Below are 25282 nucleotides of genomic sequence, written 5' to 3'. Positions count from 1 at the left end.
TCATGAATGTACCTTTCATCTCTCAGACCTGAGACATCAAGCTACTCACCCGTGAAATAAAGAGATAAAACTTATGAAATGGAATTATTTACAAACTTGCCCTTGAATCAAGGAGAGCAAATTATTGTGCCACCCTACAGATGAATACACTAAAGTTAACATGGTATTCTAATTCTTGGAACCCTCATAAAAATGGTTTTGGGAAACAGACCCATTTCAGTGGCAACTTGCTCTGAATTATCATGGTCCACATTTTTAACTTCTTTTATGTCACATATTTTTAAACATATATTTATATGCATCCTTTTGTTTCCTGACTTGGCTGAGACATGTTTGCAGGCAGAAGATTAAGAAGATTAAGTCAGTTCTAAGAAATCTGTATAGATTCTAAGTATCTTAAGTTCTTTTTTTTTTTAATTTTTTTAACGTTTATTATTGAAAGACAGAGAGAGACAGAGCGTGACCAGGGGAGGGGCAGAGAGAGAGGGAGACACAGAATCTGAAGCAGGCTCCAGGCTCTGAGCTGTCAGCACAGAGCCCGATGCGGAGCTCACAAACCACGAGATCATGACCTGAGCCCAAGTCAGATGCTTAACCGACTGAGCCACTCAGGCACCCCAGTATCTTAAGTTCTTAATACTCAATAGAAGTACTGTATTTGTGTAGCTATAAATTGACTTATAAGGGGCAACTGCTGGGTTTCTGGGTTTCTTAATGAGTCTTTAAATTTGCTTTATTTTATTCATCAATCATTTGTATCTACTAAACCATTAAGCAACATGTATAGTTAGTTCTGGATAAGCAAGATGATGGGAAAAGTCTAGACTTGGAGTCAGACAGACCAGGATCTGAACCTGCACTCCAGCCTCTTACTGGCTGTTTACACCCCTCTTTCTCATTGTCCTCGTCAAAAATATGGTGATAATACCAACCTTAGAGTGCTGCCATTAGGACTAGTGAGGTATCAGTGAATGAGACTGAGAAATAACGGTTGTGTATGTTACAAAGTGTATGTAAAGCGTTCAGTTCTACAAATGATCTTCCAATTATTATTAAATAATCAAAAGAAAAAATTACACAGGCAAGGAAATCAAACAGCAAATTCCAGAAAACAACCAATTATAAATTCCTCCATGCAGCATTATTTTCCTATACTTCAGGAAAGTGCTAAGCTTTAGAAATTATTTCATGCAGAACTGGGCACACCTGCAGAACAGGAAAGTTGGTGTCCCTTGAATTGCATGCAGTCAGAATTCTCTCAGGGTAAGATATGGAAAAATAGATGTAATAGACATATTCTTTGATGGAAGGCAACTCCTCTTCCTCCTGCTCATGCCAGGAGTCTAAGTCAAGTCTGAGGGTCTCTTTAAATATTAAAATATTAGATAATGTAGGAAAAGTATTGTAGGTATTATAGGTACAGGTATTGATTGTAGGAAAACATATCTTTAACTAAGCCTGAATGTTTGACTAAATTTCACTGGTATTTGACCAAACTCTCGACAGTATATAATGACTTCTTACGAAATCATAGGCCTGTTTTGAGGGGTGACGATAATTACTACTGCCTTTTGATATATAACCTATGCAATTGTTTTTCATCATTAGATAATTTTATATTCTTATCTGGCTTTTCTTATGTGTACATCTTGTCGTTCAATTATATTACAAGATGCTGAAGACAGACAATCTTTGAATGTCTGTAGCTCACGAAACATAGTAGACCTTGAGTGCTTATGAATGGATTAACTGTCCGGCTTTTTGACTGATGTGAAGATAGAAAGTGTGAATGAGTTTCAGAGCTAAGAAAATAATCCCAATCTTCTAAATGCAATCACTTGGGAAGTAATACAGTCCACAATTTAATAAAATATCCATAAGGCATCAAACAGCAAAATGCCATGTGGAGCAGTTTCCTTATAAGTATTTGTTCAGCTGAAATAAATTAATTGTGTAGTCCCTCTTTCCAGGAAAACAAATTGACCAGGCTGACAAATACAAGGCAGAGACATAAAAAATATGAAATGAATTTAGACTATGTAAGAATCCAACCTAACTCAGCTTTTTACAAAGAAAAAGTTTAATAGATCCTTAGTGAATGAATAAATCAATGAGTTCAGACTAAACTATGTCTGGATTGCCTGTTTGTCTCATCTGAAATAGTCATAATAAAATTTTTTTCAGTCTTCATTTCTTCCGGCTATGGAGTCAGTAGCAATCTCAAATGATACTTAGGGTATGACATGTCTTTAATGGGATGCTTAAGTAATCACAGCAATTTAATTAAAAGGGCAGTCATGTTTTAAAACAGCTATTGTTCCCTAGAGTGTTACAGTTTTGTTTTCACATTCGTACAGCTACCAAATCCTTCCATTCATCACAGTTTTTTGTTTGTTTTTTTATTTTTAAAAACATTATGCAGTCTTCAACTTACCACTAGACTTGTCCTAAAAGTTTTCTCCTCCAAATATGTGGTCACTCCTTTCCATTCACATTTGCTAGTTCCCTCTCCAATGCTAGTGGTTTTTCAGGGCTCCATCATTCACCTTTTCACCTGTTGTTGATTTAAATATTCCCTCTGAGTGACCTGTTCATTCCTGACACTTCAACTACCTACTGCATCAGCATCTGACAAAACTGTAATTACATTTTCCATCTCTCCTTAGTTCCAGACCAACGTCTTCAATTTGATGTTCCATGGGTACTTCAAAGACAACCTGTCCTGAATCAGAATCATTCTTTTCTCCTCTATGTACCTTCTCACCCTCCTGTATTGCCTGCTTGTTTAGTGGTGGCATCACACAAACTGGTCACAAAGGCCAAAACCTTAGTGTCATGCTTAGTGGTTTCCCACAACCTCACTGCTTAGATAAAATCAGTACAGTCTAAATATATACAATTTTTATTTGTAAATCCTCCCTCAATAAAGCTGGAAAAAATAGTTTGAAGCTTCATTGATTCTAACTCAGATTCTAACATCTCTGTCTACTCCTCCTTGGCACCAGTAGCATTGTCTCAGGCATCATTCTCTGTGGCCTCTTCCAGTAACTTCTTAATGGGGCTCAATACCTCCTGTTCTTTCCACTCCGGTTTGTCCTCTGCATAAGTGACCCTCATCCATTTTTCTTCCATGAAAGGCAGTGTTCACAGATGAGACCTATTTCTATGGGCTTCTTAAAAGGTGAAGAAAGAGAAACATTAAGTGAGGTAGTTAATCACTTTAATTATTCATAATCTTCCACAGGACCTGCACAAACTATGCATGACGTGGCCCCTGTCTACCTCTCATCTTTGTCTCACATTTCTCTCTCTCTCTGTCATTCATTAGCTCTGATGGCTCTTTCCTGCCCTTTCACATGCTGTTCTCACCCATTGTGTCTTCTTTCTGACTTCAACAACACTTTAGGGAGACTTTTCCTGAACACTCCTCCATGTAAATTAAATGCCCTTGGTCTTTCTCATAGAACTCACCATAATTTATAATTATCTACTTACTTTTGTTGTTGTTGTTGTTTGCATTTAAGCCTGTTTTACCCACAATGTTTCTACACTCTGAAGGCATAAACTGTGTCTATTATATTCACCATTGCATCCACAGCCCCTGTGCAGTAGGAGCGTGCAATGAATATTTAATGAAACAATGAATCAATCGCCACAACTATTAATGGCATATTAGTAGGCTAGCTATCTACAGGCTCTGTCTGTGGATTATGGGCAATTCCTACTCCTGAAGAGTTTAGTAAGAGCATTGCTGTCATAGGGATAACTTAGACCATGCTCTAACTTATAAGAAATATAACCTTCAGTACTCTAACACTGCTAGCATACATTATTGCTACACATGGTAAGTCTGTCCACAATGGCCATTGTCTGGCTACCAGACATTTCTTCTTTGTTTGGCTACCTGAGGTTTCTTCCCAAGGCATAAAACTCATCATGTAATTCTCCTGCTTCTGAATATTCAGTGGGTTCCCATTGTTTTCAAGATAAAGTCCAAATTATTTGGCATGTCTAACAAAGTCATTCTCAAGCTGGGCCTGGCCATTCTTTCCAACCTCAGCCCCAGCCAGTCTTGACCATAGGCCATGATCAAACAAGGTTCTTTCATACTTTTGCCTATACCAGAAATGTCCCACTTTTGTTCCTAGATGGATGTATATTTGCTCTTTAAAATCTCTTAAGCATTTAATTACCTCTTCCTCTGTGTTCCCATTATGTACGTATATCTTCTTAATTGTAAAATTTACCTCATATTCTATGATAATTTATTGGAATGACTATCTCCCAGACTAGATGGTATAACTCCTGGATTAGATTGTGTATCCCCAGTGTCCAGCCCAATACATAACCATATAGTGGAACATAATAATGTTTGGGTGACTGAATGTATTGGCAATTGTTTGGAAGTAAAAATGTCATTACCTACTGAAGCAATGTTATAAATGGTGCTTTCTCATCTGACTCAAAAAAAAGCCTATGTAAGCCATAATGCAACTGAACCATATTGCTAATATTCATTTTTCTTCTAATATTAGAATATGTTCACTTTCTACTCTACTGTAATTGAGGAACCCTGACAGGTGGCAGAGGTCATTTCTAAACTTTTCTCTTTGGTTTCTCATTGCCTTAGAAGGAGAGACCAAAGGAAGAACTCTTTTTTTCTTCCTTCCTTCCTCCCTTCCTTCCTTCCTTCCTCCTCGCCTCACCTCTCCTCGCCTTCCCTGCCCTCCCCTTCCCTCCCCTCCCCTCCCTCCCCTCCCTTCCTGTCCCCTTCCCCTCTTCCTTCCTTCCTTCCTTCCTTCCTTCCTTCCTTCCTTCCTTCTGTGATAGAGGGATGGGATTGCTGCCATTTTGATTTTCTTGGTGGAGACATAATGTCAACTGAGGGTCTGCATCTTTGGAACTTGCCTGTGTCTCAAATAGTCTTGAAGACTGCTTGTTTCATAACATATCATTTTGCTGATACATAAAACTTTTGCTGTAATACTATGAGCTGTAAAATGAAATTAACTTTAAAACAGGTCTACAAATAGATAAAATAGCAAAAGGATCCTTTTACTTAATAGGTGGTCTCACCTATAAGACATACTCACACTTTTTATTAATCCAGGCACTTGTTTTTCAACTTAACATCAAATGAATCAAAACAGCCATTCTTCTTTGCACTCCTTGACTGTCATTACACATTTTGTACACTTTAGCTTTATTATAGACATCCACAAAAATAATCTTTAAGCTTGGAAAATAAAGCAATAACCCTGATGTATGATTAAATAATTGATGTCATTTATTTGATATATATATTGTAATGCAACAAGCATGATTGCTTTTAGTAGGTGAGAATGAAAGGTTTGAAAAACATATACTGCATTGAATCATTCGTTTTTATAAAATAGCTAACGTCATTAAATTGGTTAATTAAATAAGTGCCATTTCTGAGTCACTCTCTCTTTTTAAAATAGGTGGTGTTTGCATTGCTCAATCACAGAAAATCCCACGTGAACCAAGACCTGGAGAATTTGAAAAAATTATCAAACGCCTGCTAGAAACACCTAATGCTCGGGCAGTGATTATGTTTGCCAATGAAGATGACATCAGGTGCGGATTAATTTTCTTCTTGATGTTGGATCAGATGTGCAATCCACATCCTTTTTTTTTTTTTAACATATTTCATGTTCAATGTAAAATCTTGTGAGATTTCACAGGAATTGCAGCATTCTCATGCAATTACAGATTGCCTTCTGCTGCACAGAGACACAACAGCCTTCTAGTTCCTAACTCTGAAATGTCTATAAAGTAAAACTTGGGGGCTGAAAGAAATGAGACAAGTAAGGATGATAGACAGAATAATGTGAATGAGGTTAAGGATAAGGCTAACTAGCAGGTGTCAATATGTTTCCTTTAGAAATGATAAGACTCAGGCAGTTAGTGATTGACTAATTGTTTAACACTGACCTACTGAGTGCATATAATTCAATATATCTGGTCTTATAACATTCACAAGTGTAGTGTTTCTTGAGAAATATGGTATGTTTTATTTCTTTTTATTCCTGTAGGAGGATATTGGAAGCAGCAAAAAAATTAAACCAAAGTGGTCATTTTCTCTGGATTGGCTCAGATAGTTGGGGATCCAAAATAGCACCTGTTTATCAGCAGGAGGAGATTGCAGAAGGAGCGGTGACGATTTTGCCCAAAAGGGCATCAATTGATGGTAAGGACAAGCCATAGAAAATTTGTTTCATTCTAATTGAATCAAAACTCCAAGGCAAAACCAGAATATCAGCATATGATGAAATGTACCCATGGTTGATGATTCTGGATAGAATTTATAATTCTGATGGTAGAAATGCCAAGACAGTAACTATTTAACTCAACATATATTTTTCATTAGAAAAGGATACCCATTAGATTTTTTCTTTAAAAAAGGGAGTTATAGTTGGCCTTAGATATTTCTATGATGTTAGCCCTTTCCATGATGTTGCCCTCTAAGCTTGCGCATTTCCATGGCATAGATGATGGTTACAGCATTGTCATGGGGAGAGTATTTGCTTTCTATAAAATGGAGATGTGAGACTGGGCTGACCCTATAGATAAGTAAATGCAACAGCAAAGATATGGAGCTTCCCTGAGAGGAAGTTTGTCTCCAAGATATCATTTCCAATGGTCTTAGGAGTGACTGAAATTCCTACCTTCCCCATTATCTTTTGGAGTAAAACATTAGTTCCAGGTGATCTCTCTTTTATGAGGTGTCACCTGAGCAGGCTAACACATTAGCCCATTACCCATGACTGCATAAGACTACATCAGAGCTGGTTAGTTTATTGGATTAGCTGAAAAATGGAACATCTAGGACAGATACATTTTGAGTCAGGCAGAAGCATAGCAATCTGGAACATTGACTCCTGTTAGGAAAGAGAGAGAAGAATGAGAAAAGTCTGAGTTGGTTCTGAATATATAGGAGAATGTCTCTGGTCACTGTGATATAGAGGAGAGGGGGAGGTTGTGATGATGGCGTTAACAACAGGCCCTCCTGTTATGTTCATCTATACAGCCAGGTGACTCAGTGGTGAAGAGTGAGGGTGATGATATTATCTGTTGATTACCCTTGGCTTTTACCATATGGGAAGACTAATTTCTGGGCTATTGGTTCTTCGGTTCTTCCCCATTTGTTACTACGTTTTGGGTTTTTTTTTTTTCATGCAATAATCACAACATATTCATTCAAATGTCTGACATAATAGCCATTCAAAAGCTCTGACAGTATTTGGTTTTGATTTTGAAAGAATATTAAAATCATACCTTTTCTCTCTAACATAGGGTTTGATCGCTACTTTAGAAGCCGAACTCTTGCCAATAATCGAAGAAATGTGTGGTTCGCAGAATTTTGGGAGGAGAATTTTGGATGCAAGTTAGGATCACATGGAAAAAGGAACAGTCATATAAAGAAATGCACAGGTAACCAGTGAAATGTTTCCCTTCGTGCATTTGTTTTATCATTAACTGAAAAATGAAGTTTTTCTATATGGACAATGATCAGAGTATCTCCTATTTCTTCAAGTTTCTTATCAGTTTCTCAGCAGGATTGAGCATACACCGATCATTCAACAAACTTATGTGTATTCATTGGTTCTTACAGTCAACAAGTATTTCTTGATCACATGCAACGTGTCCAACACTGGTGTGTTTGAATTCTATTTAGAAACATTTATTGAGTTTCTACTATGGGCAAAGCACTTTAATAGGCTTGGTGGGATATAGACAAAAAAATCAAGAAATGATAGTGGTCTCCAGGAACTTAACATGTAGTTAAGATGAAGGATCATAATACATTGCTCTAAGACAGCGGTTTTCTTGCACTATTTCAATCCATGTCCCCTGTAATACGATTGTCCCCCATATCCTGCATAGCTCTTGCAGCTATGATTTTTTTTATGCTTTACCTTCTGTATCTTGTGCTTAAAAATAATAGTGATATTAAATGCGCATATTTTGAATGTAAGAATGAAACATTTTTTTAAATTTTTAGATAACATGATTGTGTACATAGAACCACCTATGGAATTTTAAAAATTACTTAGAACTTAGTCAATTTAACCAAACCACAGATACAAGGTCAATATAAAAAACCTTTTTATATATCTATATCTATATCTATATCTGTATCTATCTAGCTGTCTATAGTTTTTTTTTATAGAAACTAATATGTGGAAAATGAAATTTAAATAATACTGTTAATAGCAGGATCAAAAACCATAAAAGATTAGGGATAATTTTAACAAAGATGCATAAATCTTCTGCACTGAATACTACAAAACTTGATTGAGCATTTTATAACTATATACCCCCCCTCACCTATTCCTTGTTCTCATGGTTTGATATATCCTCCTTTCCCTCTGATTATTTCATTTGGCAATAGCTGCTCAGTAGAAGACATAATATGATAAGTGCTCGAGCAGACATAGAATGAGGCTGGGGATGTGAAAAGTAGGCGGCATGCTGTGGAGAGTCTGACTTTAGGTTTCCTGTGTGCCAGGCCCCCTTCCAGGATCTGCGACAGAGATGAGGTCTGTGCTCATGGGGCTTACATTCCAGTGTGAGGAGACAGACACTAAAGAAGTAAACATATAAATGAAGAGATACTTCCAGATGCGGAGATGTGCTTATGGGAAACACAAGGGGGGTAAATGTGAAGGGCTGACCAGGTGCTGTCGGCAGGGAGGGTGGCCATTAGGCTGTGCAGTCAGAGAATGCTTCTCTAAGGTGGTGAAATTGAGATGAGACCTGAATGGCAAGATGTTGTCAGCCATGTGAAGATATGATGGCAAGCCATTCCAGGATCTAGGGCAAGGCTCTTGTTCAAGCCATAGTGGGGGATAAAAAATACAGGCGGCTGGAGTGAGTGAGGGAGGATAGTTAGTAAGAGGGAAAGTGGCTGGGGTTGTGTCATGCAAGTTCTTCGAGTTCTTTCCAGAAACCCCAGAGCTGGGGAGTTTGGGTTTTATTCTACCTATAGAATAGAATTATTCGAGGCTTTTTGTCTAGGGCGTTGCTCAGATACCTGTTTCAAACAGATTTTTCTGGCAGAAGTATGAGGAGGATTGCAGATCAGGAGAGAGGAAGGTGAAAGATTAGTCAGGGCCCTTCCAGTAGTCCTGGTGATAGGCAGTCACAGCCTAAACAAGGATGTGCAAATCAGGGCAGAACACAGAGGAAAAAAGTCCTGGAGAGTAGTATTTACAGCAAGTATATGGTGAGTGACTAACAGTGGGGTGGGGGTAAGCAATAGAGATTCTGAATGTAAAATCTCTACCAGCTAGGACTAGGAAAAAGGTAATGTAATTAGTTCGCAGAGAGGACAATGAATGGTAGGTTGGGAGGGGACAAACTTGAATTTGTTTTTGAGATAGCCCCATGGAACTGCCCAGCAGGTGGCAGCATAAGGTCTGAGACCCCACGGAGAATTCAGCACTAATAATACAGGTTTGTGTGTGGCAGATGGAGACTTGGAAGTTAAAGGCAAGGGCAGGGATGCAGTTGCCAGAACTTTTTGGAGCAGAGCTGAGGGATGATAACTGAAGATTCTAGGAGAGGAATCAGGAAGGGCAGCAGAACACGATGGGTTTGGGGAAGGACATGCCCTCCCAGCGTGCAGGAGAAAAGATGGGGTACATGCAGTTTCAGTGCTGCTGAGAGGTATGGCTGAGGAATCAGGAGTGTGACAGACTCAGATCGTGAGGTTCTGAGATAGAGCTGGAATAGAGGAAGGGGAGGAAAGAAGGATTTTTTTAAAAAAGTTTGGCAAGGAAAGAAAGGTATGGTAAAACTCTTCAGAAAGAAAGAAGTGGGGTTACAGATGTTTCGTTTAGGATAGGGCACATTTGAGCATCTTGTCAGATAAAAATAGCAATCAGAAGGAGTAAAAATTAGCTGTGGGATAGGATCTTGACAGAAACTTTAGGAGAGGCATCAAGAGGGAGGTGTTACCTTTAAATAATGTGATTTAGTTAGGGGGAAAAAAAGGTACATGTAAAATCGTATATGAGCAGAGGAGGAAAAATCCCATCATTAAAAGCTAAATTTGGACATAGATATTGTGGAACTTCAGAAGATGTATGACTGTAAGTTCAGGTTGGAAAATTCAAAACTTCACGGAAGAGGTGAGAGTTTGATAAGAAAGATTTAAGAGAGAACATCAAGATGAGGGAGAAGATGGGCCAGCAGCAGGGCAAAGACACAGAGTAGCACAGGCCATGGAGATGTGTACGAAGGACACTGAAGAGGTCCAGCTTACTGGAAAGAAGGGTGCATGCTAAGGAATAATGGGAAATAAAGAAGGTCCAGTTTATAGAGGGATTTGAAAGGGGAGTTTATGGAGTACCTTCTGTGTGTTCATTCAGGTATATTTTACACTGTGCTTAATTCTGACTTCTGAATGTTACTGTCTGTGTGCAAGCAGTCACATCCTATCATTTAGATCATACTAATGAAAGTCTACCATTCAATGAAGTAATGAAGTGGATGAAGTTCGTTTTATGTATTTATAACTAATAACTAGGAAATTAGTTATAAAGTAATCATAACTTTTTAATAGACTTGTTTTCAGAATAACAAGTTTCTCTAAACTCTTATTAGGGGTTTGAGGGGTACCTGGGTGGCTCAGCCAGTTAAGCGTCCAACTTTGGCTCAGGTCATGATCTCAGTCTGTGGGTTCCAGCCCCACGTCCGTCTCTGTGCTCAGAGCCTGGAGCCTGCTTCGGATTCTGTGTCTCCCTCTCTCTGCCCCTCCCCTGTTCTCTCTCTCTCTCTCTTAAAAATAAATAAACATTAAAAAAATAAAAATAAATAAAAAACAAAGTTGATGTATGTTGGCATCCTTTTAGCATCTGTAGATGGTGTATACCTGATACTTATTTCAGGCATAATACTGACTGAGGTTGTGGTATAGTCCACACTTGATGGCACGTCTGCTTCATATTCCTTTTATTTATTTGGCTAAAATTGTAAAAGTCTGTCAGTAAGACCTATGTCCAGTTCCTTTAAAATGGTGTTTACTCTAAGTGCTAGGGCAAGTGCACCCTTAGGAAACAGGATCAGTAAACAGATTTTCCTGCAAATTCCATTGTGAGTGATACTGAAATAACTTGTCTCTGGGTGGGAAAGAAATAAATTATGCAATGTTCTAAGTTAATTTTCTTGAAGTGGTAACACGTGAATATTTCCAGATGTTGAGAGAAGATGTTTGTGCCCCAAATTACCATCAAAATGCAGTTTTCATCTCTGTTTTGGGGGAGGAAAGATGATCTAACATGTCAGTGGTCAAATTAAGAAGGAAAATCTATGGATATTCACGGAGTAGAGGTGTCCAGGGTTCGAAAATTATTTATATTTCCAATTTGTCCAATCCCATCAAATTCAGAAATGAATGTATACAGATGTCTGTGTTTCAAAATTTGGCCTTTACAGAGTTCGTGTTTAACCATCCACAGTGAGTCAAAAAGTTAGAGAACTGTGTGAAAGAGGATATCTATGAGGGACTTTTTGCTGCATTTAGGGTATCATTTGTGGGTTATATTCTGAGTAAAATTTTACATTAGGCAATGATAATCCGTGAACGTAATTATTCGCTTCCATTGGGGGTGATACTGGCAATGTATTTACATGGATAAAAGAGTGCTTCCCAGCAGGGTAGGGCTTCTGTCTGATCAATTTTCAGGAGATAGAATGTCTTCAAGCAGTGAGGAGCATCCTCTTCCTAAAATTAACTTGGTGCAAACAGTTTTCTGAGATGATTTTCCCCCCTAGAATCTCAGGAAAGCTTTCAGAAAGATGTGATATTACTGTTAACTTTGATATGCTGGCCAGATTCCAAAGTGAAGCGATTCCTACCATCCACTTAGCTATTTATGTGGTTATTATTGCTTCTGAGAGCTGCTGAGTTCGGAAAGCTACTACTACTTAATCCTACTTAAAATTCCCTTTGTCTTTCTCAAGAAGAAAAAAAAGGATTCTTTTGTACTTGTTATCAGTGGTGATGGGTGTTGTTTTATAGACATTTATCTGACCTCTCTCTCCTTTTCCCCCTCCCTCTCTTCTTCTACTCTCAGCTTTAATGCCTCTTCACTCCTCACAACCCAGATGCCCACAGCCTCCCTGCAAAAATGTGGGTCTTCATCATCTCTGCCTGTCCTTGCACTGGGTTTCACATCCCCGTTACCCCACTCTGGCCTCTGCCTAAGCTCCTCTTCCACTTTCCCCTCCAACACCTCACTTTTTTCTTTTTCCTATCTTCTCTCTGCTTAGTCCCCAATCTGCCTTTTTTTGGTCCAGCAAGAATTTCATGGGCAGTGGGGAGTTTTTCTTTTGAAGTCTTGCTTGACTTTTTTTTATGGCTGTCATTCTGATTTCTCATCTTCATAGTGAGGCCTGACAGTGAATATTGCAGGGACCGGAGTACGTACAGTCGAGCTGCTCCCCAAAGGCAGGCTCCCTCTTGGCTCATACTGTGTTCTGGCCTTCATTTCTTCACTGTGAATTGTGGATAGCCCTCTCTGCCCTTATCAAAACAACATCCGTGACCAGGCCAATAAATCCAGTGGGCTCCATGTAGCATCTTCAAACCTTCTTTTGCCTCACTCACCCCTTCATTCACTTGTTTATTCATTTTGGATGACCTGTCTTGTGCCAGATGCTGTGCTACAGATACAGAGACAAAGAAAGGACCGCTTTTGCCCTCAAATTGCATGCACAGACATTCACACTGTCTCCCGGCATTGGAAGTGCTTTCCTTGTCTGTTGGGTTTTAATCCTTAGCCAGGAGGTTGGGGCACTGCTGCCTAGCCTGCATATGGCTGACACTCCGATGCTAAATGGTGGTGAACATATGCTACTTGAAATGGCCTATTGGTTCTTATTTATGATGATAGAAATAGTGGTAATGGAAAAAGCGATGCATAAATATGTTTCTTCCCACAAACAAGCAGTTCTGTCAGTGAACCAAATAGCAGGCTCAATAATTAGCTCCCTGAAAGGCCTGTCAATTTCTTTTCCTTTTTTTTTTCAATTTATTTTCTAGTGCCAGAATAACTAACTAGGTAACTTTTCAGGTGTAACTACCTCTCCACAGTCCTGTATTTGCTTTGAGAGGCTATAGAAGGTGGAAGCTTTTACCCATTCACCCAGGACTCATGGAGACCATGTGAGTGAGTTGGGTAGTTAAGACGAAGGATGGATTTAGACAATTTGATTTGGTGACCCAGAGTGAAGGGAAACTAAGATAACTTTCCTTGTGTCAAAATATATTCTGCCACCCTTGTATGCCCCTTGCTTAGAGGAAAACTCTTTGGGTGGCAATGTCTTTACATTAGCACCATGAGGTGGCTGTTAGCCCATATGCTCTTGTTCTTACTGAGTAAAATAGCAGAAATCCCAGAATGACTTATTTATACCACTTCTGAGCTTCCATATTAGAAGTGTGTGTGTGTGTGTGTGTGTGTGTGTGTGTGTCCGTCCTCATTAGGAAATTTGAAAGTGGGAAGCTTAATTACTAAATTTAAAAAAATGTACACAGATGCACCTGTATCTCCAAAATCTGTAGTGTAGATTGCAAAGTTTGCCAAATCAGGAACCAAAAATACTCTGAAAACTTAAAGAAATTATACTGTCAGTTATAAATGCACATAGAGTAAAGGAGTTGGAAAGGTCCATACAGATCATTTTGCTCAATTATTTTTTTTCAGAAAAGAGAAGGAAGTTGAGGCCCATCTGGTCTAAGTGAGTTGTCCAAAGCCCTATAGCTACCTGTAGGTGGTGGTAGGACTTAAATCCATTTGACACTTGTTTCTTTCCCCAATCCTCTCCTGCTCAGAATGCCTTTCCCAGTGAGGGTCTGGGTTGTACAGATCCAGTCCACTATTTTTCCTGGTATAGTAGCCTAAATGTTTCTCCAGTGATCACTGAAGCTTAAGTATTTCCTCTTTGTGAAGCTCCTTGACTACTAAGGAGCTCAGACTGATGCTCTTGGTCTGAAAATCACCAATACTACTGGAATTTTTATACTTCTATAAAAGTGTAACAAGTACCCTCTGATTAGAGTAAACTTCAAGGGCACATCAACTCTCACATTTTTCAGGTAATAACTTAAGACAGAGAAACACCCATTCTACAGAGCCAAAATGAATTTAGAAGTCTAGGAAACCCTTTCTGCAAAGCATACAATGGACTCTGACCTTAGCTTGATCAGTTGAGAGTCACAAAAATCTGGATGAACATGATCTCTGGAATACTGCCCTGAAGGACTCAGAAATGGAAAAGAAAATATAAACAATCAAGGGACCATTAAGCGCTTTTGAGAACCAATTATTTGAAACATTACAGTAAGACTTGGGTCAGTGAAGCTGAGGGAGGGGGAAAAAAACACAGAAAACATTAGAAGAAACGATCTTTCCCTCAACGATTATTAAACTTCAATTGAGGGTCACTTAGGTGGCTCAGTTGGTTAAGCATCTGACTTCAGCTCAGGTCATGATCTCATGGTTTGTGGGTTCAAGCCCTGCATTGGGCTCTGTGCTGACAGCTCAGAGCCTGGAGCCTGCTTTGGATTTTGTCACCTTCTCTCCCTGCCCCTCTCCCACTCACCTCTGTCTCTGTCTCTCTCTCTCTCTCTCTCTCTCTCTCTCTCAAAAATAAACCTAAAATAAAAAAAATTTCAGTTGAGGGAAACAATTCATTACAACAAAACAAAAAAAGAAAGGATATACAGATGGCTCAACATTAGGAGAATTTAATATCTTTCCCCCTGCTCCCTGAAAAGAGTACAAAACAGTTACATGAAAGGGGCTAATTATTTGTATTATAAAAGGAATATTTCCCAAGAAGCTTTACCTTGGGATTCCTTTAAACCCATGGGATTTGAGGGAATCACATGGCTGTTATGACTTGATGAGATAGAAGAGATTTACCACAAACTCCTAGGAACACATCCAATCAAGAAGAACTATCTAGCTGAATAATAAATTGGATACATTAAGACAAAAGAGACATAAAATGAGGTGTGATCAGAGTTTACTAAGGCTCATTGAGAAGACTTCCTGGAGAGTCTTATTTTTGGTTAGTTGTGGCATTTATTAAAACTGTATCATACTAAAAATCTCCCTCCCTCTCCTCAAAGAGTTTATATCTTATAGAAAGATAATGAAAATATTAAGTGATTAATCTATAAATTTTTAGTAGACAGGGCCTGTATCCTCAGGACTAAGAATATGCTTAGCATTAAACATTTGTTAAATTAGTTAAATGGTCAGAAATGATGGTCAAATTGTTCTCTTGCTCTACATTCATGTAGACATGTTGCTGAGGCCTAATTTGGCATACATTTGGCTAATATTTGGCAAATATTTTAATTGTTGGAATTAATTTTTATGTATTTTTAATGAAACAAAAAATTCAATTCAAATGGCTATATTAAAAGGGTCTTTACCATAATTTAAGAATAAAATTAACTGGCCATTCATGAGTTTGGGACCTATGTCCCAAAGAGCCTGCTTGGGATTCCCTGTCTTCCTCTCTCTGCCCCTCTTTCTCTCTCTCTCAAAAATAAATAATAAATAAATATGTTTAAAAACTACATTTATATTATGTGGGGGGAAATATTGTGTATGTGTATTACTTCCGATAAGGTAACAGAAAAAAGATAATTTGGAAAACATGATAGAGAATGTCAGTTGAGAATACATTTGTTTATTCAATGTAATCATATTTATTAGTTTATTAGTGTGTTGTTGGTTTTCTTTCTCCACAAGAACACAGGCTTCATGAAAGCAAGGACTTTGTTTTTTCTCTGTTGCATCCCAGTGCATAGGATGGCATCTGGAAAAAATAGGGCTTCCTTAAGGTATTTGTTGAATGAAGAATGAATTCAATTCAGCTTACATATTATCTACTCTTTGTCAGACACTGTCCAGTAGATGTCCAGGGCCATTGGTGAACAACACAGAAATGGTCTTTGCCCTCATGGGGCTTACAATTTAATTGAGAAAGTAAATAATTGAGTCATGTCCCTGCAATGACATGTGTTGTGGTTGGTGAATGGAGTGGATATATCAGGGAGACCTAATGTAGTGTAGAGAAGATGGTGTCATTTAAGTTGAGAGTAGAACATGAGCAGAATTTAGACAAGATGAAGAGGTGATCAATAAGATTGTTGTTTCAAATAGAGGGAAGTACAAAGGTCAGCACACAAGAGAAAGGATAGTAGTCTGAGGAAATGACAAGTTCAGTATGGCTGTGGTAGAAAGTAGGGTGGGAAAATAGTAAGAGAGAAGGATAGGGACCTAGCCAAGGGACTGGTCAGGTAAGATTTCATATGCCTCATGAGGGGGTTGAGGTTTGTTTTGAGAAGCAATGAGTAGGCACTAAAAGTTTTTTTTTTTTAATTTTTTAAACTTTATTTGTTTATTTTGATAGAGAGCAAGAGTGGGACAGGGGCAGAGAGAAAGGGAGACAGAGAATCCCAGGCAGGCTCTGCACTATCAGTGTGGAGCCTGATGCAGGGCTTGAAGTCACAAACCATGAGATCATGACCTGAGCCAAACTTGGACACTTAACCAACTGAGCCATCCAGGTTCCCCATGGCACTAAAAGATTTAAATCATATCAGTGAAATAATCAGATTCCCACTTTATAAAGATTATTCTGGTTTTAGCCTAATGCTGGTGAGGCATAGCACTGAGCAAGGGAAACCAGTTAGATATTATAGTACTTCCTCTAGAGATGAGAATGGCCCAGGTTATGATGGCCACACTGCACTGGGGATGGAGAGAAGTGGATGGACATAAAAGATACCTAATTAGTTGGTTATGTGAGGCTGAAGCTGAGAAAAGAGGTCTTGTTGTAATGAGAAAGTTGGGACTATTAGCCTTTAAATAAGACTGGGTGAAACAGACCCAGCAAGTATCTGGAGAACAAATTGTAGAAGGCTGGAGTTGGAAGTCAAAGGACTCGGCCTTTAGAGATGTGTTGAAGAAATGACCCTAAAATTCCAGGCTTTCTGGTAATTGTTCTCAGACTCTATAGGTAGACCCCCTTAGGACATATCTCTGATCTACAACACTAATTCCTTCCCCAGTGTCTCTGTAGCTGCAATTGATTGGTTTAAGGTTGGATGCCTGACTCAATCTGGACCATCAGAGTCCTTCCAAGGGTTATTTAAAACTGGAACTGAAGGAAGAAGCTCAGTGCCTCTTGAGAGAATGGTAGGAGGCAGTGCTCTGAGATATGAAGCTGGGGAGATTGTCACCTTGAGGAGAAAGTTGTTCTCGGAGAATGATACTGGCATGTAGACAGAACAGAGATGACAAATGGAAAGAGTTCTGTGATCAAGACTTTAACTGTGCCCTTCCTGCAGGTCTGTGAGCTAGTTCAAGATGCTTCTGGGGCGCCTGGGTGGCTTGGTCGGTTAAGCGTCTGACTTCAGCTCAGGTCATGATCTCACACTCCGTGAGTTCAAGCCCTGCGTCAGGCTCTGTGCTGACAGCTCAGAGCCTGGAGCCTGTTTCGGATTCTGTGTTTCCCTCTCTCTCTGCCCCTCCCCTGTTCATGCTCTGTCTCTCTCCATCTCAAAAATAAATAAACGTTAAAAAAAAATTAAAAAAAAAAAGATGCTTTTAATTGAGTTTCCCCATCCTTACTTAGCAAAACCAGCATGCAGACTAGCATATGATAATAATATGGGGGAAGATATGAGGAGATCGTATGCATAAAGTTCACTACCTACTACATAGCGAGTGCAGCAGGTACTGTTGCTTACTTATCCAAGAGCAGTTTCCCTTTCTCCTAGGATAGCACCATCCAGTAGACCTTTCTGTGATGAGAGCAGTTTTCTATATCTGTGTTGTCCAAAGGGATAGCCACTAGCCACATGTGACTACTGGTTACTTGAAATATGGCTAGTGCAACTAAAAAAATGAATTTTATACTTTATTTAATTTTATTTGATTTACATTTAAATGTCAATAGCCACCTGTGGCTAGTCTCTGTCATATCAGACAGTAGAGGTTTAGATTGACAGACGTATAGGGCAACAATTTTGTTTTAGTGTAACTCCATGTAGCCCAGTTAATTCTGACTGGCCTGGTCTAATTATGATGGTCCTATCTTGCTTGCCAGTGCTTGCTTGAAAGAGTAACTTGTAATATGATTTTGGTCAAGGAAATAGAAGGGGAAGTCTTCCAGGACCCTTCAGGGAGTAGGAGCAGAGAAGTCCTTTTGTTCTGGTTATTGTTATAACCAATTGGTGCCTGGGCGTGCAGAAGGAAAATCATGTTGATGATAGCACAGTAGGAAAATAGAGCCTCATCACTGCTGACATCTTTGAACATCTGAATTGGCCAGCCCTGGAATGCCCTTCCATTCTTGTGATAGGAGATAATAATAAATCCTTTCAATTTTAAAGCTATTTTGCATTGCATTTTCTATTACTTGCATCTGAAAGCATCCTAACAAATATAATGTATTATCAATAAGTGAAAATGATTTATTTAACATGACATGAACATCCCTCATTTGAAGAAGATATGAAAAAAATTAAAATGCTAAAATCAGGAGGTTAATATTTGTAATACAGACAAATTGTTTATATTAAGTGGATTCACCACAGGTTTCTTAAATACTAACTTCCCAGTCAGTGACTTGTGATTTGATTTATTAAAATTAAAATGATATACAGCTTTTCAGCAATATTTCACCAACATATTTCTATGAGAATGCTCCTTAATTTATCAAAATAATTTGCCTCTGAGTTCCTTTAAGCAACATGCTCTCTAGTCTACAAAAATATTATTTTACAGATGGTGGTGGTGTGCTACTTGCCATCCAGACAGACAGTACTTTAGCGAAGATTTTTCTTTGCAGTGTAAGTGAAAACCTGTTCAAAGGGCTTGCAACTTTATCAATTAAATCATAAGACCTAAGAGGAAGTAGATGTTCTATTATGTTTTCTGTGTCCAGTAAAATTCTCAGCCCCATTGGTAGACACTCAAGCACTGCATCTTAGCTGTGTGATCTTGGGCAAGTAATTTGACCTCTAAAAATTCTTGCTGAATGCTAATTTTTCCTGTCTCTAGATAGGAATTTTACTGTCTCTAGTGGTGGTTGTTATCAGTGGACCTTTTATGAAGTCCATTCCTATGGCTCTGTTTCTCTCTTATGTTACCAAAATACTTTATAGCTAAAACATTGAGCTTACATGTAGAACTTGTATTGTTTTTAGAAAATTCTTTTCTTTATACACCTCTCCACTGTGTCCCAACAGTGAGCTGACTTGGCTGTTTGCTGGGAAAGGAGGTAGTATTCTAACCAACAGTGATGTCATTTCACCCCTGTATTACTTTCCATTAAACCATTGACCCATACAGAACCTTTCAGCTATGGGTTCATTTGCTTACATCACTGACCAATGGTTAGAATTGTAGATTTTCATTTGGGAAAATGATTAGTATCTTTCATTAAGGGCATTAAAATGTTGGTTTGAATTTCCCTTTTGTTCATGGTTCATGAAACACCAAAGCTTTCCCTAGCTTTCTTTGCTATGGGAGGTTTTTTGATTTTTTTTTTCCTTAAAAAAGTAGCTCTACATCTGTTTCTTACCCAGATCTTTTTCAGAAAGAATATAGGCAATATTAGCTAAGCAGTGAGACAGGAGCAATATTCAGTTCTTTGCCAAGAGAGATCCAGGATTCCAAACATGCCGATTCAGCAGACCACAGTGAGATTATCTAAAACAGAAGAAAGGCTCAGGAATCCATCAGAGTATGTGATAATTTAAATAAAATTCAAATCCCACCAGCCAACAGAGAATCAGGGGACCTTAGAGAAGGAAGGAAACTTAGAGGTCATTGTATCCAACATTTTGCTGAGCTTCACCTCTCATAGTGATGTAAAATGAGGACAGGGAGTGCATAGAAACACTTGGGTTTTACTGATTCAGTAGAACTCATGAAGGCTTTTATTGGTGCAAAATGAGGCTTTCTCAATGACTCTAAATAGGCTTATTAGCAGCACATAGAAGGATTTCCATCGTGATCTTCTCTTTGTCCCTAGTCAGAGCGAGGGTGCAGGTCTGAAGCAGCCTGATAGCTGTGAAAGTGAAAAGTACCAGCAGATCGGAGTGCAGAGAATGGGCTGGTTGCCAGCTTTGGGTTCAGCACACTGAAGAGTGTCATTTGTCTGAGCTACTTTTATGGAAACAAAAGCCGTCTTTTGTGTATTTGTACCTATGAAAGGGAGCAGTGGTGTAGCTGGTTCGCAGTAGCAGAAAAACAAATAATCCATATTGGTTTAGGATGCCCACCTACCCCCTCTTTCTTCAGGAGCATTAGTGTACATTTCAATACATGGCCAGCATTCTGGGAATTTAGGCTGGTTGCTTCCCAGAGGATTTTTATTAATTGGTATGAAGGTTTTATTCAGTGCAGTCCAGAAAACTGTTTAGCTTTTTCTCCTGGGCCTACTGACAGAAAATGTCCCTGCTACCAATTTTTTTTTTTTTTTTTTTTTTTTTTTTTGGTGGGATCAGGCTACATCATCCCTAAGACTGACACAAAGCCCACTACAGCCCGCTATGCTGGCTGCATGACTCACATCCTTCCCTGAAGGGCCTCAGGTTTGATTAAATGTTTAAATGACCTTTTAGGACAGATGATTATGAGGAAGGGCAAACAATTTGTTCTTCCAACTCTTAATAACTTTACTATGTATTTGGGGTAAGTATAGACAGAGTTAGGAAGTGTGTGAATACTCAGGTATCATTGTAGATGAGGGTCACGATGATGATAATACTTTTTATTTGTTTATTTTTAATTTTTTTTACATTTATTCATTTTGAGAGATAGAGACAGAGTGCGAGCAGGGGAGCGGCAGAGAGAGAGGAAGACACAGAATCTGAAGCAGGCTCCAGGCTCTGAGCTGTCAGCACAGAGCCCGACGTGGAGCTTGAACCCACGAACAGCAAGATCACGATCTAAGCCAAAGTCAGACGCTTAACTGACTGAGCCATCCAGGCACCCCAATGATGATAATAGTTTTGATATATCAGCAGAGACTAAGATTTGTCAAAAGAGAGGCAAACTCAGCATAGTTTCTCATCGCCATCCCCTCCTCTCCCTCTCAAAGATGGACACACGGAGTGTGTTCTGTCACTGGTGACTTTCCACCCACACAAGAGCTCCAGTGTTCCTCAAGGACCACAACCCTGTGGCCAGGGAACTTTGCCCCTTGAGGATTCTCTGGGAAGCTCAGTACTTATTATCTTTCACAGGGCAAGTGTAAGTCTAGAGTCAGTTTACCTCAAGGAAATCTCCAGGCAAACACTGTATACGTTTGTAAAGTACACATAATCCCACTATTCAGTCTGTCCTTATAGAATAAGTTGTAAGGCTACAGGTTTTACTTCCTAAGTTTTAGGTATCTATCTCCAGTTGATTTTTTTTTTCCTTAAAAAAGTAGTCTCTCTTGGATTGATTTTCAGGTATATCCCATCCTCTCAGGGTCCAGATTGAAAGCTTCTTTTTGGAGACACCCAAATAGTCTTAATCCACTAGGCTCTTAGCATCCAGATCTCTTGAATGTCTTTGGCCCTTTTCTCTACTTCTCTGGGACACTCATTCATGCCACTCAGAATAAATGCTAGGCAAACATCAAAGTTTAACTTCACATTTTATGTATTTTATTACTTAGGAAACTGGCAGCATACAAACTGTAGTAACCTAGAGATGGGAGGGTGTTACTCAAGAAAGTCTCCATATGTAATATATATGTATTTTTGGATAACAAATTTTGACTCTATAAGACAAACTATGAAGTTTTTTTAGAAAAATAAATATTCAGTGACTTTGCACTTATGTTACCATGCTATCATTCTGTAGGCATTAATGAATTCATGTGGCCTACTCAGAAATTAACGAAATCTGTTTATACTACATATTTTTCTCTAAGAAGTATAAAATTATACTTCTCTGAGAAGTATAATCTGGCATTTTACTGCTCTGTTTTCTTCATTTGTTGGTGTGGGTACTTAACTGATCTTAGGAGGAACTAATGGGTATCACAAAGGGTATATGTAATTCTTGTCAATAATGTGGAGAAGCTCAGATTTAATTTTACAATTTATGTTAACATGCAGCATGACCCTATCATCAATGTCTCTGTGTTACAACATCTGCTGTGGCTTCATGATAGATAGAGACCCTGTTTTGGAATGATACAACTTACGTAAAGCAGAACATCATTGTACCTGAACAGGGTTACTTGTGGTTATAAAGAGTAGGATGAAGACTGTACCATTATAATCACCCCATGCTATTTATAAGGCACCTTGAGAGAAATGATATTGTGCCAAGTGCCACAAAGGATAAGAAAATGCAGCCCCCTGCCCTTCAAAAGCTTACATTTCCAAGGGAAAAAAAACAAGCTTGCCTTTGGATTCATATAAGAACCTTTATTATTATTACAAATTAGGTTTCCTCATTGTTTTTCAGAAAAGCTGTATTTGAAGACAGATGATAGCTAGAAATGCCCCCACACCCCCATGCCACTCCTAATCCCTGAGGGTTTAAAACCATTCTTGAATTAGTAAATGTATTCTATAATTAAAAATTAAATCCAATTTGCTTATGAAATCATCACCTAATTTCTCTATTAAGGCTAAGTTTGCTCTCTGTTTCTTATGCTTAAATGTCCCATGATTTCCTGCTATGGAAGACAACAACAGATTCCCCTGCTTATCTTGAAAGAGTTGGGCTCTTTTTCTAGCTCTTTATCTCCTAGATCTGTGAAAGATATTTAAGTGCTGATTAAGACAGTTAGGGCTAGGGTACTTGCTCCTCTGGATATTCTAAGGGTACAGAGGACAGGAAGGAGCAGGGTGGGATTGGGGGATAATCTAGGACTTATTTTGTACTCCTTTCCATGTTGATGGCTACCTCTTGTTAGGAACTTTTATTTTTATTTTAAATATTTTTAAAGTTTATTTATTTATTTTGAGAGAGAGAGAGAGAGGGAGAGAGAGAGAGAGAGAGAGAGAGAGAGAGAGAGAGAGAGAGAGAATATATCCCAAGCAGGCTCTGCACTGTCAGCACAGAGCCCAAAGCGGGGTTCAAACTCACAAACTGTGAGATCATGACCTGAGCCAAAGTCAGGAGTCAGAAGTGTAACTGACTGAGTCACCCAGGCACCCTAATTTTAATTTTTTTTAAGTTTGTTTATTTTTGAGAGAAAGCAAACATGAGTGGGTGAGGGGCAGAGAGACAGGGAGAGAGAGAATCCCAAGCAGGGTCTGTACTGTCAGCGCAGAGTGTGATGTAGGGCTCAGTCTCAGGAACTGATCATGACCTGAGCCGAAATCCGGTTGGACAACTGGCCAACTGAGCCACCCAGGTGCCCCCATTTTCCTTTATTTAGAATGATGAAGAAAGACAAAAGAAAAAGTGAAACATTTATTTAGCTACTGATATCCAGTGGTTGGTTGAAAAAGTATTTAGGTTGCTTAGTTTTTATTTATTTATGAATTTCCTATATAAGTTTTTCTATCTTTGACCAATCAATCTGCCTATTCAGTTTTTTTTTCTTTAACTTTCTTTATTTAATCCACTGGTGAGTGGCATTCAGGGTTGGTTGTGCAAAGTGTTCCCACGTGTCCATCTTTTAAGGACATATTCCTATATGACTAGTCAATTTAGATACAGTTTTTGTGTATGTGCATTTTGTTCTTAATATATTGCATTAGTAAATGACTGCTTTCATATTGTTAACCAGTGCTTATGAGGATGATGATTTTTAACCAAATCCTAGGGAGCGGAGTATAAAAATCATAGCTTATTTTCTTGCTGTGTAGGATCTTATGACAGACACACTTGATCTTGCTTGCTAAACTATCTATATTGTCTTTAATCTGATTTTTATTTTTTCATTAGATATACATATTTTCATACAACTGGATTTTTAGAATATATGGTTGAAAAATGTGTTACCTTTCCATATCTCTATTGATTCTCTCTCTCTCTCTCTCTCAACCAAGTTTTTGGATATATATCCAACAGATAGGTGTGGAATACATCAACAATATAATTTCAGACATGATTTATTTTTTGTCAAAGAATTTCTTTTGTCTCTCTGAGTTGGCTTCTTCGACTTGGCATGATTCTGGCTGAGTCCTTCTTTTGTCTGGTGTTAGAATTTTTGTGTACTCATTTGGCTGCTGCAAATCCACCTGAAATGCAGCCTCATCAGAATATAGGTCTGCAATTATCCTTCTTGGTACATAAAACACTAACTTTTTTGTAGATTTGGAAGAAATATAACAGATTATTTATCCAGTATCCATTTTTTACAGGTTAGGAAACTGGAATCAGTTGGAATAAGTAATTTGTCTAAGGGCCAGAGAAAGGAACCAGGACCAGAAATCCCATATATCTCCTTATCTTACTGTATATTGCTGTTAATGTGGTCTACTAGTCTGAATGATGTAGGCATACCATTCTATTTGTCTTTCTGCCTTCAAAATAAAAGAAGGCCCAATTTGTTTACTTTCTTCTATCCATTCCACGGTTGAAGTGAGGCTCAATATTCTATTGTAAATTCAGAATATTTATCTCGGTTAGAATAATCACATCTAAGAAGATGAAGGGGACTTTGAATCATCTGTCTAATCCAAACACCTAAATTAGCTGTGTAATTATTTGTCTATGAAGCTTCTTGAGTTTTGTTGTGGTGTTTTGGATTCAGGCCAATCAGAAATGACCCTTGGGTTCTGATTCTATCTAGTCAGTCCCTTCTTGACCAAGGAGAACATTTGGGCATGAACTGTAGTTTTTATTGCCCTGTGACTGACTCTCATTAGAAATAGCTACCTGAGGCCAGCCTTCGGGTCTATTTTGATCTAATTATCTTATGGACATAGCCTTTAGTGTTCTCTTTGACCTTTGAAGACTGCCCCAGGGCATAGAGAAACTACAAATACCATTGAGATTGGACAGTGTCTCAGTAATGAGGATAATGTTTTATATTCTTAAGGGTAGATGCTTTTTCTCTGTGGGATGCCTGAGTAGGAAATTTTTATTCCCAAACGTAGCCACAACATTCAAACATCAGGAAAGTCTCCTATTACAGAAATTCTCCTGAAATTGAACTCAGAAGGATCAAATTTTTCCCAGTACAGATACTTGACCTTCTAAGAATAAAACCTTTTCCTTCCTTCCTTCCTTCCTTCCTTCCTTCCTTCCTTCCTTCCTTC

General features: G+C 38.5%; 1 protein-coding gene across 1 annotated transcript in view; it reads left to right on the top strand.

The window, feature by feature from the left end:
* GRM8 (glutamate metabotropic receptor 8) overlaps positions 1-25282 on the top strand; it is a 755014-nt gene that overhangs the window by 348026 nt on the left and 381706 nt on the right. The window contains exons 3-5 of the mRNA XM_049641781.1: positions 5463-5598; positions 6057-6211; positions 7318-7455. Of these exons, the coding sequence (XP_049497738.1) occupies positions 5463-5598; positions 6057-6211; positions 7318-7455 (429 nt within the window). The remainder of the gene's footprint in view (positions 1-5462; positions 5599-6056; positions 6212-7317; positions 7456-25282) is intronic.

The sequence above is a fragment of the Panthera uncia genome, chromosome A2, assembly GCF_023721935.1.
Source record: "Panthera uncia isolate 11264 chromosome A2, Puncia_PCG_1.0, whole genome shotgun sequence".
NCBI lineage: Eukaryota > Metazoa > Chordata > Mammalia > Carnivora > Felidae > Panthera > Panthera uncia.
The sequence above is the reverse complement of the archived record's forward strand: the minus strand, read 5'-3'. Positions and strand labels throughout refer to the sequence as shown.